This window comes from Rhodotorula paludigena, assembly GCF_050403205.1.
Source record: "Rhodotorula paludigena JCM10292 DNA, Rt_paludigena_JCM10292v1_ctg8, whole genome shotgun sequence".
Taxonomy (NCBI): domain Eukaryota; kingdom Fungi; phylum Basidiomycota; class Microbotryomycetes; order Sporidiobolales; family Sporidiobolaceae; genus Rhodotorula; species Rhodotorula paludigena.
In genome coordinates, this window is record NW_027481450.1 from 247384 (window position 1) to 264548 (window position 17165).

Consider the following 17165-nt stretch of genomic DNA (forward strand, 5'->3'; position numbering starts at 1 on the left):
TCCTGCTTCAGCGACTGGTGCAAACGGCGACGCCGGAGTGATGAACGGGCGATGGGCTGGGTTGCAGCAGCAGGCACATTGCGAGCGGCAAACGACGGGCGAGGCTAATCGGCCGTTTAGCTACTTCGCTCAGCACGCACAGCAGGCAGGGAGCTCGAGCAGCACCGACGTGGACACGCACGTGGCCTCCCGCGTGCAGCGCCGGGTCTGACAGATCAAGGAAGAGACGAGAGGCAGCCGAGCGGGGACCACGTCGGCAAGCGACGAAAACGAGGCGAGGATGCAAGAGCTGCTGATCGTTGCAAAGTAGCGAGAGCCGGATCGTGACGAGGGGAGTATAGCGGCAATACGAAGCGATCCAGCACTTCGAGAGAGACATGGGAGTAGAACTGGAACAACGGGTGGCACAACGGGAAGGAGACAGGAAATAGATGGGTATGATGGCCGACGGGAGCGAACATAGGTAACTAGGAGAAGTGGGGGATCAGCTACACAAGTGGGATGATAGGAAGGAGCTCAGACGACAAAGACTGGCTGGTCAAAGCAGCACGCCGAGCCAGTGAAGTCGAGCTTGGAGAGGCGGCCCGCCCGCGGCGTCGGGACCTCGTGCGGGCGGATAGGCCGCAGACGGTGTTGCTGCTGCGACTGGTGCTGCAGCTGGACGGGCGTGCCGTGCGCCGGGATATAGACGTCCTCTTCCTGGCCCTCCTCTTCCTCGAGGATGAGCGGGCCGGCAGCGCTTAGGGAGTGGCGCGAAAGGCGCGACGAAGCCGGCGCGGGCAGTCCGGGCGGAGGCACCTCGCCAGCGGTTGCTGACCAGCCGCCGATCGAGCCGACGATAGCGCCGAAAGAGTAGCGCGATTTGGTCGGAGACGGGCCGGACGAGATAGACGACTGCGAGAGCCGCGACGACGGAGGCGGCGGGTGCTGCTGTTGCTGCTGCTGAATGGCCGCAGAGACGAGCGCAGACGGCGAGGGTGGAGGGGCGCGGTGCTGACCGGAGAGGCGGCGAGCGTGCGGGTTGATGCGGTCGAGCGGGCGGGGCGACGACGGGCGGCGGATGTGCTGCGCCGTCTCGACCGTGCCCTCCGTCGGCTGTTGCGGGAAGAACGCGAAGGTGGCCTCGTCGACGTCGAGAGTAGCGGAGAGGAAGGGCTGCAGGACATGGTGGTCGCCGATGGGAAGAGGCGGGAGCGAGTCGTGCTTGTTGTAGCCGAAGAACGATTGGTCGTCTTCTTCGAGCGAGACCCGCGTCGAACTGACACTGCCCTTCGGGAACTGCGAGAGAATGATGCGTCAGTAAAGTGCGCTCGTACGATGAAGAGCGACACAGCGACGCACGCTCCACTGCCGCACGAACGAGTGCGAACGGCTGTGACGTTCAGCCTGCGACGACTTGTCCGGCGTGCGAGGCATCACGTCGCTGCTGGTCGAGACAGACGAGTCGGTGCTGGTGCGCGCGACCGACGTGTCGACCAGTGGCGTCGCGTCCTGCGTGCCGTACGCCGCCTCCTCTTCCTCTTCCTCCTCCTCGGCAAGCGTGCCGAGCTGGCCGAGCGCGAGTGCAACGCTGTCGGACGCGCGGTTCGCCGCAGTCGACGGCGGGAACTGCCCGCCCGAGAAGGACGTGTGACCCGACGGCGGCGAGGGAAGCTTGCCCGAGAACGAGTCGTCGAGGTCGGTCATGATCGACGTGTCTTCAGTCATGTTGCCCGAGTAGGAGCGGCCGAAAGAGGACGAGAGCGTCGAGAGCATGCTGCCGTCCGACGCCGTCTTGAACGGGTGCCGGCCGCCAGCGCCGCCGAGGTGCTCGCCTTCGTCGCGCTCATCGTCGTCGTCCTCAACCTCCTCCATGATGAGCGCGAGGTCGTCGGGCCGCGGCTGCTTGTGCGAGGCCGGCCCGCCGGCCGAGCTCGCCGAGAGCGATGAGGCGTGCGAGAGCTGCTGCTGGTGCTGCACAGCCTGCGGCGGGGGCGGGACGGGCTGCTGCTGCTGCTTCTGCAGGGACAGGCTCGCGCGCGGCGGGGGCGGGACGGCGCGATGCTGCTGCACGTCGGCGGCGGCCTCGCGCACGCGGTCCTCGAGGATGCGCTCGACCTCCTTGCGCGTCTCGGCGTGCTCGCCGCGCTCGCGCTCGAGGGCGGCGACGAGCGTGTAAATCTGGTCGCGCATCTCGGTGATGAGCTTGGCCTGCGCCTGCGCGAGCGCCTCGTCCTCGCGATCCTTCTTGACCTGGAGCTCGAGGCCGTTGCAGCGCCCGCGCCAGCCGTCAACGTCCTCGCGCAGCGCGTCGCGCTCGTCCGTCAGGTCGCCGATCGCCTCCTTGGCCATGTTGGCCTCGCGCTGGAGACCCTCGACTTCGAATCGGCGCGCGACGCGCTCGTCGTCGAGCTGCTGCTCGAGCTGCGCGATGCGAGCACGCATCTCGCGCGCCTCGTCCGACGCCTTCTTCTCGAATTCGGCAATCTCGAGCGCATGCGTCGCCGCGAGCTGCTCGTTGCGCGCTTCGAGCTGCTCGAGCTTGGCGTGCAGCATTGCGAGCTCGTCGTGCGCGGCGGTGAGCGCAACGTGCTCTGCGCCGGCAACGGACGAAGCGACACGCGAGTGCGTCGGCGAGCTCGCGATTGAAACGGACCGGTGGTCGTCGCCGTCGAGACCGTTGACCTCGAGATCACCAAAGCCGCCGGTGACGCCGATCGGGAAACTGGAGTAGTGCGACGTGGAGACGGCGGGACTGCTGCCGTCGCCACGGGCACCGGTCGACGCCGCGAGCGAAGACCGCCATGCGCGCTTCTGCCCCTCAGGCGTGGTCGCGGCCAGAGACGAAACCGAGCTCGTGCTCGTGCGGTACGAGATAGACGAGCGCTTGTTGGTCGGTGCGGGCGACACCTTGCGCGTCGGGGTCGAGGCGGGACCGAGGCCCAGCGCCGCCTGCGCCGAGAAGCGCCGCTCCGCCGTGTTGGTCGGCGAGGTGCTGACGCCCGCGCCGATCGAGAGCGAGCGGAGGCCGGCGCGCGGCTGTGACGGGAGTGCAGATATGGTCGAGGCAGGCGAGGCCGAGGCGTCTGGATTGAGGCCAGACACGGCGGCAGAGTGGAACATCGAGATGTGGCGCTTCTCGCCGGGTGACGAGGGCGCGCGCTCGTCGGGCGGGGACGAGGGTGCTCGCAACGCAGTCGGCGAGATCTGCGCAGAGTGTACGCCGGCAGTCGAGGGTGTCGCACCAGAGGAAGCGACCGACGAGAGCGAGAGCGAGAGCGGGCGCATTGACGCGCGGCGAGACGGAGGCGGCGAAGGCGAGGCCGTCTGCGCGCGCTCGAGCTGGCGCTGCTGAAACGTCATGTTCTGCTGCTGCTGCTGCTGCTGCTGCTGCTTGGCATCCTCGAGGACAGCCTCGAGGCTCGACTGGCGCGGCTCGATGTACAAGCTCGGCGGGCGCGACTTTCGCGGGCTCGGGCTCCCGCGCACGCTCGCCGCCTTGGGGCTCGATACGGGCGTCGGCGTCCTCCGCCCACGGCTGCTCCCGCGCCTGCGCGGGCTGCCGCCAAACGCAGACCCGTCGTCGTCCTCCTCGTCCTCCTCGGCAATCTCGCCCAGCTCCATCACGCTGTGCTGCGCCGCGGCCGATGCGCCCGCGTGCCCAAGCGCCGAGCCCCAGCTCGAGCGCTTGCCCGCCTGCTGCTGCTGCGGCTGCGAGGCGGGCGCGCCGCCTGCGCCAATCATGCCCAGCCCGATCATAGGGCTCGCCGGAAGCATCGCCGGCGCAGCGACGCCGCCGACAGGACCTGCCCCCGAAGCAGCCGCGTCGGTGAGGCCGGGGCTCTTGGGCGCGACAAGAAGCTCACCCGGCTCGCCGCTGCCGAGCGAGATGATTTCGCTCGGCGCCGACACGCGCCCTTCGAGCGCCTCGAGCGCCGCGTGCCGCGTCTCTTCCGGACTCCGCGTCGGGTCGTCGGACTCGCGCCGCCCGCGCTCCTTGAGCGCTGCGAGGACATGGTGCGGGTCATTGGACCATCCGATCGGCGGGAGTGGGCTCGAGCCGGGCGAAGAGGTCGATGCGGTGGCGTCGGCGAAGGAAGACACGGAAGGACGGAGCAGCGACGGGTCCTGCAGTGTGCCGCCCGAGACGATGTCGAGGCTCTCGCGGAAGTTGGACACGCTCGAGCGACGCTGATGCCGCGAGCTATGCCGCCCGTGCTTGGCAGGAGGGCCTGGTGGAGGGGGAAGGGGAAGCGGCGAGATTGAGCGGGGTGGAGGCGGGTGTGCGAGCGAGGAGAAGGAGGAAGGGCGGGTGTGATCAGGCGAGGTGGGGAAGCCGCCGTGGAGCCAGCTGCTGGGCGTGCCGAGCCCGTCTGGTCGTTGCGGCGTGCGCGGAGCAGGCGAGATCGGGCGGTCGGAGAAGGCGTCGCCTGTCGCTGACGAGGGCGGTGCGAGTTGGGGCGCAGGCCCCGAGAAGGACATGGACAGGCTCGCGCGAGACCGCGTGTGCCCGTGCCCGCTCGCGACGCCGCCCTTCTTCAAGCTGATCGAGTTGCGCGACAGCCGCGACTTGCTCATACGCTTGCCGTGGCCCTGAGACGCGGCGACGAGCGAGTCGCCGCCCATGGCCGCGAGGAGGCCGCTCTTGGACTGGCTGCGGCGGTGCGCGTGCTTGGCGGCAAAGTCGGCCTGGCTCGAGATGGAACCGAGGCCCGACTTGCGCCGGCTCGCCTTGATGGGCGAGCCGCCAGAAGTTGCGGTCGACGCGTCGCTGAAGGTCGAGGCAGCCGACATGCGCTGGTTTGTCCGCGCGCGGTACAGCTTGAGCTGCAGAGGCTGGCTGCGCGTCAGCTCAAATGCCCCGTGTGCTCGTAGGCTGCAAACGCGGGTGTGCACTGACCTTCTTTTTCGCGGCGAGGAGGCGGTCCTCGCGCTCCTTTGCTGCGGCGTCCTTGCCCGTGTAGGCGTAGGGCTGCTGCGAGGTGCTAGCCACGGCCTGCATGGTGGACATGGGTGTGTGTGTGGCTGGCTGGCGGGTGCGCGAGAGAGGGTGAGGGCGCGGTGTGACGGACGCGGGACGGTGGGAGGGTGAGCTGGAGGAAAGCGGGGGAGTGAGCGGCGTGTGCGGTGAATGCGGAATGGCGAGATGGCGCACGTCTACTGTACTGTGCAAGGAGCGAGCAGGGTCCAGCCCGAGCTCTGGTCCGAGTCGTGAGAAAGCGCCGACGAGGCGAGCGGGCGCCGTGTGACGGACAGCGGCGAGGCGAGGCGGGGCAGCGGCGGCAGCGACAAAGGCTCGACTAGCCGAGACAGCGTCAGCGTGTACCTCGTGGTGCAGCCAAGCAAAGCGAGCTACGCACCTCGTTTGCCGGCAAGTACACGCGCGCAAGGCTCGAATGGCACCTCGGAAGCCCGACCGACGAGCGCGAGAGGGATGCGTCGCGTCTCGCCTCGTGCGTGCTCCGTCTATCGCGCGCGCGCGAGAGCAGTCGAAGCCTGGCGCGGGCGGGCGGGAGGCGCAAGTGTCGGTCGGGAGGCGTCGAGTCCGGCAGAGAGGGTCTCAGGCGGCGCGACGGGACGACGAGCGGCAGCCGCAGCGGCGGTGATCGAGGCGGGGCGCGCGCACGCGGAAGCGCCAGGTGAGGCTCGAGGAACGCACGCGCAGACTTTCGCTTGCGCGCTCGAGCTCAGGTGCGACGCGTGCAGCTGGCACAGACAGACACAGGGGCCTCGCGTAGCTCACGCCGAGCACCTGGCGACGCCGACGCAAGGGCGGGCACTTTGCGCCTCGCCCCTCGTCTCGGAGCCAGCCCCCCTTCCTCTTCGAGACATGTCGCGCTTTCCCACTCTTCTTGCACGCAAGCTTGTCGCTCCGCAGAGGTTGCTGTCAAGCCGGGCATCGTTGCAGCCGACGCAAAACCGAGGGCGGGAGGAAAGCTGAACACAGAGTGCGAGGGGACGACGGAAAGACCCGAGTACGCAAAACCTCGAGAGCGAGCGGGAATGGATGGAGAGCGCGAGAGGGAAACCTGCGAGGAGAACGAGAAGGTACGAGGCACCGGGGCGGACGAAAAAGGCGACGCGGGAGAACAGACGGAACGGGATGAAGAGGGGTGGGTATCGAACACGGGAATGGGCGAGGCGACAACGATGGGGGGTAACTGAGAGGCGATGGAGATGAGAACGAGGCGGGGGCACTGAACACAGCAGACGCCCGATCAGACAACTCGGGCGCTCGAAAGAAAGGAGAGAGGCGGACAACGGCGAGCGGTGGCAAAAGAACGACGGCAATAGACTCGACGGCGCGGCGGGATGGGGACCAAGGCGAGAGCGACGAAAGGTGAAAGATGCGGTGCGACTGGGCACGAGACGAGGCGAGCGGGCGATAACGAGCAGACTAGGGTCCCCCCGTCGCGGGTATTTGCCCTTGCGGCGGTTTTGGCGTGCCCGACGGCGAGTTGCTCGTGCTCTGCGTCCCCGAGTCGTCCCCTGACGGTGTCGGCGTCGACGAGGGCGCGGGTGCCGAGTTTGTCGACGTCGATGGAGGCGGAGTGAGCGCTTCGGGCTGCATCAGCGCGAGGAAGGGCTCGGTCCTGTGTCGTAACAGCGAGTCAGCCCAGCTCGTGCTCGATGCAGATGGAAAGACGCACCGGATGAAGCGCGGCACCTGATCCGTCGCGAGCAGGCGGAAGATGTGTTCCTGTATCCGCTCGTACTGGCGCAAGAGCGTCTGCACCTGGGTCGCGCGCAACGGCGGTATCGGCTGGTCCGACCCGTCGCCGACGCTGCTGCTGCCCGTCACCGAACCCGTCTGGCTCGTCGAGACCGGGAACGTCGGGATCGCCGCGCCCGTCGACGGGCCATCGGCGCCCGGGTTCTTGACGCCGACCTCGGCCAGGGAACGGTTGACGTAGTTGACGACGTCGGCGCGGAGGTTGTGGTCGATGTTGAGCTCGTTGGGCGACAGCGGCGCGAGGTACGTGTTGTAGATGTGCAGCGCCGCAGCGACGAGGTTCTGCTGGTGCGACTCGATGGCGTTCGCGCCGCCCTGCGCCTTGCGCTTCGAGCTCGCGCCGACGGCCGAGCTCGTCGTCGAGAAGCGGCGACGGAAGTCGCTCACCTCGAGCCAGAACCCGAGGTTCTCGTCGCAGTAGTTGGCGCGGAGGAAGTCGCGGAAGAGGGCACGCAGCGCCGGCTCGTCGAGAATGGCGCGCAGGCGCGTCGTCGTCGAGTGCGAGTCTTTGCTCCACGGCGAGATGCCGCCCTGCTCGTTCAAGTTCGACTTGAACAGGTCGGCCATGCCCCTCCGCCCGCCGACGAGAGAACCCTCGATCCCGCTCAGGCCCGTCCCGCCGAGGAACGACCGGTCTCCCGGCGATGTCGGCTTGTCGAGCGTGCGCGTCGAGTCCTGGTCATCGTCGGCCGTGCTCGCCGAGTCGCGCCCGACGGCGGGTGCGGGCGCCTGCGCCGCTGCACCCCCGTCGCCGCCGCCGCCGACCTTGTCCGCCTTAGCACCCGTCGCTCCTGCCTGCCCGTCGACGCCCGACGCGCCCTGCGCTACCCGTCGCCCTTCGTCCGTGATGCGGTACAGCACTCGCGGGCCAAAGCGGTACTCGGCCGTCTGCCCCGTCTGCCCCTGCACCTCGACGACGGTGACGCGGTCGCCCGTCCGCGAGCGGTCGGCGTACAGCACGATGAGCCCGTAGCGGACCATGTGCGCAAGGAGCTCGCCGGCCTCGTCGCGGCAACAGCAGGTCGAATAGTCGAGGAGCCAGTCGACACCGTGCGCCGACGCGAACACCTGCTTGACGACGACGACCTGCCCCGACTTGGCCTTCTCGGTCACGTCCTGCAGCTCGACGCCGTTGCCGCGGTCGTACGAGTCGGACAGGCGCACGCTCTCGAGGAACGGGCGCGCCATCGCCGGCCCTCGCCCATCGTGCTGCTCGGCAACATAGTTTGGGTTCCGCCCGCCTGCGAACCGCCGGAAGACGACGTCGATGACGGACCGTGAGACGTGTATCTCGTCGTCCGACTGTCGTCGCTCGAGGTGGAGGAGCTTCATGCAGATGGGCTGGGTGGTGAAGACGGGGATGAGGTGGTCGGCCGAGATGCCGTTCTTGGTGATGAACCGCTCGAGGATGTGCAGACCCTTGGGCGTGATCTGGTAGATGCCGCGGTCCTTGAAGGTGAGCGAGGACGGGTCGGCGGCATTCTCGATCAGGCGGGCGTCCATGAAGTGCTGGCAGATGCCCTTTGCGATGTCGCGCGACATGGAGAAGGTGGTTGTCGTGGTCGTCGTGACGATTCGTTGCGGATCATTGGGATCAGACGTGCGATTCGACTGGGAGAAGCGGAGCGAGGCGAGGTTGGCGGCGGCATCGTCGGTCGTGAAGGCGTTGGGGTAGGTGCGGAAGAAGCGGGTGCGATCTGACAGGTCGAGCGACACCATCAACGTCGCAAAGAGGTCGTGCGTGTCCTGCGGGCAACAAGAGAACCGAACGCAACGACGAGGGTCGGGGGGGGTCGACGATCAGCGCTCTAGTCCCGTTCCGGAGAGGCAGGGTGGGTCAGCGCATGCGACGTACCTTGCAGAACGGATTCCCTCTTCGCCCCGTTTTGAGCCTGTAGCACATTCGCATGGCAAAGGAGAGGATCGCCCGAGCGCAAGTCAGCGTTTCGATCGGGCGAGCGGACCAGGCCATGGCGGGCCTCCGCAAGCGCTTGCAACGCACATGTGACTGCTCTGCTGCTGCCGCGTGCGCCCGTCGCCTGAGCGGGTCTGGGACGACATGCCTGGCTAGTCGCGAGCGGGGAGAGGACCGGCAGGCGCAAGGACGGGAGGCGAGGCGAGACAGAGGATGGGAACGGGAGGGGCAAGCGGACAAGCGTTGCGGGCACTGCGCGCGTGGCCAAGGGCACCAGCGCTCACGCCGGGAGTGGGCGGGACGAGGCCAGCGAAGGGCGGGCACGGGCGCGGCGGCGAATGCGCTCAGGCCGCGACGACGAGCGCGCGGGGGAGCGTGCGAGGCGACGAGGGTGCGACGACGGGCGTGTGCGCTGCACGCGGCGCTGCAGAGGCTGCCAGCGAGACCCGCAGGCAAGTGCGGGAGCGACTGCGCGGGAGAGCGGGCCCTCCCTTGAGGTGAGCGCCTGTGGACAGCGGAGAGCGGCCGCGGCGAAGAGGACAAGGCGGCGACGACGACGACGGCGGGAACGCGGCAGCAGGCGGGCACGTGCGGGAGGGCGAGCCGGCGGGGAGCTGTCGGCGGCGAGTGGTGCTGCTGCTGGGAGTGCAAGTGCCTGGCAGACACGAGGGGCCGAGGCGGGCAGATGGAGCGAGGCTGGCGCAGGCGCTCGCGCGCAGCCGCCGCTCGCTCTCGCTCTCGAGCGCTGCCACGCGAGCGACGGCCCGCTCGCACCGCTTACGCTCCATCTCTGCCCTCGCGCCGCTCTTCTCGTTCCCGCTGCCGCGGAAACTCTGCTCACAGCTCCCTCCATCTCTGGGCGCCACTGCAGCTCTCTCTGCTCCCCGTCGCCTCGCTTCACACCGTCGGGCCCCGTCGTCGACCCTGCACGGCCCCGCGTTCATTCGCTCAGCTTCTCGCCACGCACCGGGAGCACGCCGGGACGTCGCAACCTTGTTCTCTGCCTTGTCTCTGCCTCCATGAAGTCCTCTCGCACTTTTTCTTGCGCTCCGTACTTGCTTCCCGATCGGCATCGCTGCTGCACTGCTTGCCCTGCTTACGGAATTCCTGGTGAGCTGTCAGACAAGGCGCTTAAAGTCATCGTCAACAGCCTCGCAAGCGCTGCGCAGACTATGACCACGCAGTGCTGTCTCGTTCCGCTCAGGTCAAGTCTGCCGATGCAGACGCGGTGGGGGCGTCCGGGTTCGACCGCGATGCTCGCGCACGCGCTGCAGTTTGAGCAGCTGGCGATTCTCGAGGTTCGCGGCGCGTGGCTAGCAGGCCGACTTGATTGTCGCGCGTTCGCACTGTACACCCGGCTACACTGCACGCAAAACTGCTGGGTGCATACCTGCGCTTCAAAGCTTGGAAGGAGCACTGTCGGGCTTCCACTTGCCAGACAGGACTTCGTCGACGAATGCGGCGAGCTTGTCGGTGACGAGGTTGCGGCAGTTTCCGTCCTGCAGGCAGCGCCTGGTCAGTCTCGAGCTCCAGTCAAGCAACGCAACGCTCAAAGGCCGCGTTGAGAACAACGCAACGTACCTGCAAGAGCCAGTGGTCCGCGCCCTTGATCACCTCGACGCGCAGGTTCCCGCCGGGAAAGTATTTGCCCTGGCTCTTTGCCATCCCGGGCGGGAGAGCCGGGTCGTTCTCCGCAGGAAAGAGCAGCGCCGGGATGTGCGCCGGGAACGAGTGCGAGAGGCCGCTCTGCTGCTCCTCAAAGTAGTTGACGCGGCGCGTGCGGTACCAGTTGAGCGGGGCGTGCAGACCGTGCTTCTCGAACGTGCGGAGGTAGTAGAGGTACTCCTGCATAGCGACGCGCCATTTGTTGGTCAGGCAAGTTGGGAGGGCGGACAGCGCAAGACAAGCGCACCGGGTCCTGCGGCGGGGTCCTGGCCTTGCCGCTCCTCTTGCGCTCGGCCTGCTTCGCAATGGACTTTTCCAGCCCGCCCTCCTCGACCGGCATCTGCGGGAGCTTCCTCCCGCCCTTGACCGCCTCGGCCCTAGCCGTCGGCGAGAAGTTGAGCGCGAGGAACTGGTCCAGGACGTCCTCGATCTTGCCCGCCGTGTCCTCGCGCTCAAAGAAGAGCTGGTACCCGAAGTTGGGCACCTTGGTCCGGACCAGCGCTTCGGTTGACAAAAGGCGGTCCGACGGCGAAGAGGCCGGCGGCATGTAGGGCGTGCAGGCGCTGGCGAGGCACAGCGTGCGGTGCGGGAAATACTGTGCAAAGCGCCAGGCGACCATCCCGCCCCTGTCGAGATCGACAAATGTGAGCGTGTTGGTGCCAAGACTGGTGGAAAGACGCACCAGTCGTGCCCGAGGACGGCAACATTGCCTGCTCCGACAGCATCCAGCACCCCGTTCATATCGTAAGCGACCGACTTGTAGCTGTACGGGTCTGGATGACCCGGCTTAGAAGTCTCGCCGTAGCCCAGCTGCGACGGGCAGATGACCCTGTAACCGCGAGAGGCGAGAGCGACGATCTCTGGGCAGACCAGTGTCAGCCTGAGCGTCCTTTGTGTGAGAGGACTGAACGTACGGTAGCGCCAGCCGTACCAAAAGTCAGGGAAGCCGTGGCAGAGCAGGACAGTCGGCGCCTGCTCGACCGGTCCGCGCCAGTGCTCCGGAGCCTGGTCGACGAGGTGATATCGGTGTCCGGAGGGGACCGTCACGAAGCGGTGATTGAAGCTAGACGGGTCAAGCGGGTTTGGGCCCATGTCGAGCAGAGCACGAGCAGGCGAGTGAGTGGAAGAGAGACAAGCAGCGGTGTCGCGGGGACGACGTAAAGGACAACTCGGCGACCCGGCTCCGAGCTTCACGGGCCAACGCCTCCGATGGGGCGATGTGACGTGTTGCAAGCGCTGCTAGCTGAGAGTACGCATCAGCGCACAATGACCGAGCTGCCCGCAAGAGCAGGAAGACGCAAGTGACAACGAAGAAGCGGAACAACTGATGAGAATTGCGGAAGGGCGAGGGAGCGCCAATTGCGCCAGAGACCTGAGCCGAGGCCTCATTCTGGTACTTCCGTAGCATGTACGCCCGTCCGGCTCGAAAGGAGGGGATGAACGGGAGCAAACCCCGTCGACCTCCGTTGCCATCTCGCTCTTCCCGGCTCACCACCGACAACGTCGTCTGACGACAGATCGAAACGCTGCAAGCTCTCGAAATCTAGGTCGCACCCAATTCGGTCGACGCCATGGTTCTGCGTCCGCCCCAAGGTCCCTCCGAAGCTCCGAGGCGAGCCAACTCGACGATGCGTGCGTCTCGCTGCAACGCTTCATGTGCACACGGGCACTCCGTCGAGCCTAAAGCTGACATTTCGCATTATCGGTCTGCTCAAAAGGTGGCACCCTCGTCTCGTTCTTCGCTGTTCTCGGTCGTGTGTCGCCGTCCTCCCCTTCCGCAACTCGCTCAAGCTGACAGTCTGCCCGCTACCTTCTCTCTCAGTCGCGCTTCCTGCCTTCATCTTCATGAAGCAGCGGAACGAACGCAAGAAGCGCGAAATCTACGCAGCGACGAGGCCGCGGACAGGCGCTCTTTCGCAGATGAGCAGTGGTACGCTTAGGCTTGCAGATTCTGCACTGTCCACACGGTTGCTCACCAGGTTTCGATTCACAGGCGAAAAGATCTGAGCATTAGGGGACCGCTGAAGGGCCCGAAGGGAGAAGAGGGACGTGTGTTTGCTTGTATCCTTATGCATTCTCATCAAATCCCCCACTCTTCTTCACACCGGACACAAGTGAGAGGCTGTTTGGATAGCTTTTGAGATGCAAGGAAGGCGTGATCTATGCGGCCGCGTCTACCCGAGACGCGATGGCTATCAACCGCGCCATTCGACCGGGATTGAGCACCCCTCATCGAAGCTTAACCCGGTGTCATCGCTGAGCACCTGCACCTTCTTCTCCTGCATCACCCGCCAGAAGGCTTCTTCGTCCTGGACCGACCCGCGCTCCTTTTCGGATAACTTTGACGGCCGACACGCAAACTCGGGCGGGAGGTACAGCGTTTTCAGGTTTTTGAGCTCTGGGTCGTACGATAGAGTGTCCTTGAGCATGCGAAATGACGATCGGTAGTAGATGTCGGAAATGCGCAGGTGGTGGATGTGCGCCGACGAGCTTGCGCCGAAGAGCGACGCGAGAGGCGCGCCGTCTGCTAGCGCATCGACAAAGCCGTCAAAGCGCTGGCCGTACAGCGTCGTGTCGGCTGTCGTGGCCGAGTCGAGCGACATTCGCAGGTTGGTGTTGCTGATTACGCGCAGGGTCGAGGGAAAGGTGTCTAGGCGGAAGGAGGCGGCGTAGCCGTGCGAAATGCAGTGGAGGTTGGGCAGGACGGCGGGGCAGAAGAAGGCCTCGGCTTCGCCGCGCACGCCTACGCCAGACCATGACACTAGACGAAGGCTTGGCAGCCGCGGTAGAGGTGTGGGATTTGAGAACGTAACGTCTCCGGCCCACATCGACAGTGAAGCGAGGTCTGCTCAACGGAACGCGCGTCAAGCAAGACACCATAGTTGTTCGAAAACGGGATTAGACGTACTGGGCCAGTGCTGCAGATCTGCCAAGTCCAGCAGACCGAACGAGCCGAGGTAAACGGCCTCGAGCCCCTTCGCCCAGCTCAGCGCCTCAAGCACGCGTTTGTCAAAAGGCTGATCTCTGGTAGGACCCCGGCCGAAGCGTTCGTACGCGAAAGTGCGGACCCGCACTAGGAGGTCGGGCCGCTCGCCGCACGTCTGGAGGAACCGGTCGAGCGGCGCCGTGCGGGTGCAGAGCACGCGGACTTCCTCATACAACAGCGGCTGCGCCAGATCGCGCCACAGCCGGGACACGAGGCAGCATGCGGTGAGGAAGTTCGCGCGGGCGTAGAAGCCATGCCGGTATTCGCCAGAGGGCAGGTCGACCGACAAGATGCGTGCCAGAAGCTCAGGCGGGAGGTCTGCGACGGTCATTGTTGCGAAGGCGCAAGTGCGTGTGGGTGAATTGAGAGAGGGCGCAGGTCTCACGCCGCACCCTTGCATCGCCCATCGAGATGACTCCAACCAGAAGGAAGGACTATCGTAGACGGCTTCGCAAGCTTGGGACAGCGCTTCTACAGAGCATAGACCGCCTGGATTGACGGCCTTTCGTGCTTCCGCGTTCTCCATTCTCGCGTTCAGGCCGTTCCGGTTCCTCCCAAAGTCTTCCACCGACCGACACGCCAAGTGGTACACTCGCCGGCCCTGACAGTCTGCGCAGCTCCGCTCTATGCGTCGTGGCCGCCGCTTTGCTGCCGGGGGTGCTCTCGCGCGTGTTCCAATCGTCATCGCGTATGTGTCGTCCTTCCTCGGTGCTACCGCGGCGTCTGCGCCGGTCAACTCGTTGGACAGTCGGTGCGAGCGCGATGGGCGACACGGGCGGGGCTGTGGGCGCGTGACGCGGTCGGAGGACGCGAGGACCGACTGATCGGCGGGTAAATGGCGCGGAGACGATTCCGAGGTATCGTAGGCGGGCGCAGACAGCCCAGTGCATCGTTCGGATTTTCCACTCGCGCCTGTTGAGCTCCGGCTCGCTCGCTGGGCATGTTTGCGAGGCGAGAGAGGGAGTCGTGGGCGGGGCGGTCACTGCTGCTCCTCTGCGGCGGCTGCCTGCTCGTCGGGCGCGTCGCCCGGCGTCATGATGCGCTGCGATGCCATGAACCTGCGCAACAAGCAGCGTGTGAGTCGTGTGTTGCGGGACGACTCGATCAACAAGCCTCGAGCGATGGAGCTCCAGGCCGACGGAGAAGGAGCGTGCAAGAGCACAGGACGCACCACGCCGCGTGGTAGCCTCCCAACAAGCGCATATAGCTCGCCTGCTCGGCCGTCGTCGCCGAGAGCTGCTCGAGCTGCTCCGTGCGCTGCGCGAGGAGCTGCAGCTGCTGGGCGAGGTGCGCGATCTGACGCGTCTTGGTGGACGCTTGCGAGGTCTGTGCAGACGAGTTCATCGTGCGCGGGAAATTCTGCAATTCAGGAGGCGGTGAGGGAGAGGGAGAGCGCGAGCGCGACGCGTCGAGCAGGAGGACAGATTCGTCGGATTGGGTTGCGAAAGAGCAAATGCAGCGTAGGATGTACAAGCTACAACACGTCAGACTCTCGCAGACACGCGAACCGCCCTACTGGCCAGCCAGCGCAAACTGCTGCACCTTGACTTCGAGCGTCGCCGTGTTGACGAGGACGACCTCGCCCGATTCGCAGAAGCGCGGCACGAGGACGATCCGCACCTTCTTCTCCTGCTCGCGTCCGACGGCCGGGACCGTCACGAGACGCGTCTCGAAGCGCGGCTGGTTCCCGACAAAGTAGACGTGCGGCGTTTGGTGCAGGATGAACGGATCGCGGTCCGAGAACGGGTAGCACCCTGCGTCGCAGGCGTCAGCGAGGAGCATACACAGAGCGAGACGAGCGGGGCACACAGAGCGTATCGGGGCACGTCGGCGCGATGTGCGACCATTCGAGCGTCTGCTCCGCTACGCCTACGCGGTCGTCGCTGTCGAGGTACTTGAAGATGTCGTCGATCGTCTGGCCCGACGTGCCGAAGAAACTGTTCATTGGTGCCGTGTGAGCACGTGGTGCCAGAGGCCGAACGCGCGGATTGCGCAAACGTACCTGGCTCCGCCGACATCGCACCAGTACGGATTCGTCCGCCCCGTGAAGCCCTCGTACGTGGCCGCGCTCGGCAGGAGTGCCGGATGCAGCGGCTGCTGCGGCATGGTGGGCTCGGTCGGGTCCTTCTCGCCCGACATGAGGTCGACCGAGATGGACGGCGCAAGCTCCGCAATGAAGGCGTCGAGCGTCTCGGTCGGCTTGGCCGTGTAGATCGACGAATCGTAGCCGTAGCGCTTCTGCAGACATCCAATCGTCAGTATTTGCGAGTCGGGACTGGAAGCTAGAACCGCCCACCTTCTTTGGCTCGTCCGTCGTCGCACTCAGATCTGGTTGTGAGAGCGAGTTGCCCGCCAAAATAAGCCTTGTCACCTGAGCCGCCTCATCGCGGTCCTGAATGTAACAACGTCGTCAGACTCAGCCCACTCGTCGAGACATTCGAGAGATTGAAGCAAACGGACCTCGTCCTCGCCCGACTCGCCCAGCAGCCACTCGGCCAACATCTCCGCCCTCACGTCCGCGACATCGTTCGCCGTGCCCATCTCGACCCCGCTCGCGATCGCGACCCATTCGCCCTCTGGCGTCGTCGGCTGCAGAGGAGGCTGGTGCGGCAGGCCGGCGTAGCAGTACTCGAACACCTCGAAGTCGCCCGAAGCGGTCTCGGCACCGAGAGCAGCCATGATGGTGCCTGTGCGATGACTGCGTCAACTTGACGGCACGAGGCGCAGGCAAGAGAGGAGCGAGAGCGCACCCGTGACGAACGTCCCCTCTGCCTCGTCCACCTTCTTCCCCACAAGCCGCACGCGTCCACTCTCGTCCTCGAGCATAACCTCGTCCGACTGCGAGTGGTACTTTTTGCGTGGTGGAGGCGCCGTGATGTGGTGCTGCGAGCGGGATGCAATGTCAGCAGAGCCGTCTGGACCATTGCGACACAACCCCTATTGCGCAGATCGACAGAAGCTGGGCGAGCGAGACGCACATCCCGCGCAAGGTCTTCGAGGACGTTGGGCTTGAGCGGCATGTCGACATAGACGGTCCCAACCACGTAGCACAGCTTGCCGTTTTCGACCTCGAGTAGACGCTTGACATGCTGCGGAGGAGTCTTGACGCCTGAGGCAAGCGCAAGGGGCGTCAGCGTATGATATCTTACAACTGTATATTGCTACTGGAGAGACAGGTGCGTCTGGTGGCAGCCGACGGCCAGCAGGCGGACACCATTTCGCGGAAGCAGCGAGACGCCAGGCGATCACATGCCGTGACTCGCGCGCCTGCCTGGCCAGACGAGGCGCGACAGTCTAGTGCTGCAATATATAGTGCGACTTCGCCCCTCAGGCGAGCCTGAACCGACGGTCGTCCGCCTCATTAGCCCAGCGACGCATGCAACAGCCGCTGGAGCCGCGCCACGGCTCGTGGAAGCGTGTGCGACGCTCAAGACACGCCTCGTCGTTGCTCCAGCGCCGTACCGCCCTCCCTTGCATCGTACTCTTCGTCGCGCATCAACGCGTCCTCGTAGTGCGGCAATCGCCTCACCTTCGAGCCTGCCGCCGTCGACCCAGCGCCTGCGCGCCTGCTCGAGCACGCGCTTGCGGAGAACGACGAGCCGCAGCCAGTACAGGTTGGCGTACTGCTTGCCGAACTGGGCGTCGTCGCGCGACGTCGAGAACGGCGGGCGCAGCGGGTCGTCGCTGTCGGGCGTGCTGAACGTCGAGGCGAGGCGGGTCGGCATCGTGCGCTCGAGCGGGGGCGGCGCACGTCCGGGCGCGGAAAGCGGAAGGCGAGAAGCGGACAAAGTTGAGCGTGAGCAGGCGGACGTCAAGGTCGTCGGAACTCGACAAGCTTCCTTGGCAACCGGCTGTCGTGCACTGACGCAGTAGAGAGTTGCAAGCTT

General features: G+C 65.9%; 6 protein-coding genes across 6 annotated transcripts; all 6 read right to left on the reverse strand.

The window, feature by feature from the left end:
• Nucleotides 1-516: 516 nt before the first annotated feature.
• On the reverse strand, nucleotides 517-4981 carry JCM10292_000152 (uncharacterized protein; the record flags this gene model as incomplete). Its single annotated transcript, XM_076647258.1, has 3 exons — nucleotides 517-1278; nucleotides 1342-4806; nucleotides 4880-4981. The coding sequence occupies 3 exons, from the start codon at nucleotides 4979-4981 to the stop codon at nucleotides 517-519; spliced, it is 4329 nt and encodes a 1442-aa protein (XP_076507185.1).
• Nucleotides 4982-6376: 1395 nt separating this feature from the next.
• SST2 (GTPase-activating protein SST2) lies at nucleotides 6377-8773 on the reverse strand (the record flags this gene model as incomplete). The annotated part of the gene is made up of 4 exons (XM_076647259.1): nucleotides 6377-6572; nucleotides 6630-8458; nucleotides 8568-8604; nucleotides 8715-8773. 4 exons carry the CDS (start codon nucleotides 8771-8773, stop codon nucleotides 6377-6379), a joined length of 2121 nt encoding a protein of 706 aa, XP_076507186.1.
• A 1251-nt stretch (nucleotides 8774-10024) lies between these two features.
• On the reverse strand, nucleotides 10025-11384 carry JCM10292_000154 (alpha/beta hydrolase; the record flags this gene model as incomplete). Its single annotated transcript, XM_076647260.1, has 5 exons — nucleotides 10025-10126; nucleotides 10209-10472; nucleotides 10540-10918; nucleotides 10975-11152; nucleotides 11207-11384. 5 exons carry the CDS (start codon nucleotides 11382-11384, stop codon nucleotides 10025-10027), a joined length of 1101 nt encoding a protein of 366 aa, XP_076507187.1.
• Nucleotides 11385-12487: 1103 nt separating this feature from the next.
• On the reverse strand, nucleotides 12488-13609 carry JCM10292_000155 (F-box protein; the record flags this gene model as incomplete). Its single annotated transcript, XM_076647261.1, has 2 exons — nucleotides 12488-13035; nucleotides 13201-13609. The coding sequence occupies 2 exons, from the start codon at nucleotides 13607-13609 to the stop codon at nucleotides 12488-12490; spliced, it is 957 nt and encodes a 318-aa protein (XP_076507188.1).
• A 648-nt stretch (nucleotides 13610-14257) lies between these two features.
• On the reverse strand, nucleotides 14258-14622 carry JCM10292_000156 (uncharacterized protein; the record flags this gene model as incomplete). The annotated part of the gene is made up of 2 exons (XM_076647262.1): nucleotides 14258-14336; nucleotides 14450-14622. The coding sequence occupies 2 exons, from the start codon at nucleotides 14620-14622 to the stop codon at nucleotides 14258-14260; spliced, it is 252 nt and encodes an 83-aa protein (XP_076507189.1).
• A 168-nt stretch (nucleotides 14623-14790) lies between these two features.
• On the reverse strand, nucleotides 14791-17003 carry POL31 (DNA-directed DNA polymerase delta subunit POL31; the record flags this gene model as incomplete). The annotated part of the gene is made up of 8 exons (XM_076647263.1): nucleotides 14791-15032; nucleotides 15088-15215; nucleotides 15281-15516; nucleotides 15575-15670; nucleotides 15739-15965; nucleotides 16029-16161; nucleotides 16257-16387; nucleotides 16808-17003. 8 exons carry the CDS (start codon nucleotides 17001-17003, stop codon nucleotides 14791-14793), a joined length of 1389 nt encoding a protein of 462 aa, XP_076507190.1.
• Nucleotides 17004-17165: the final 162 nt, after the last annotated feature.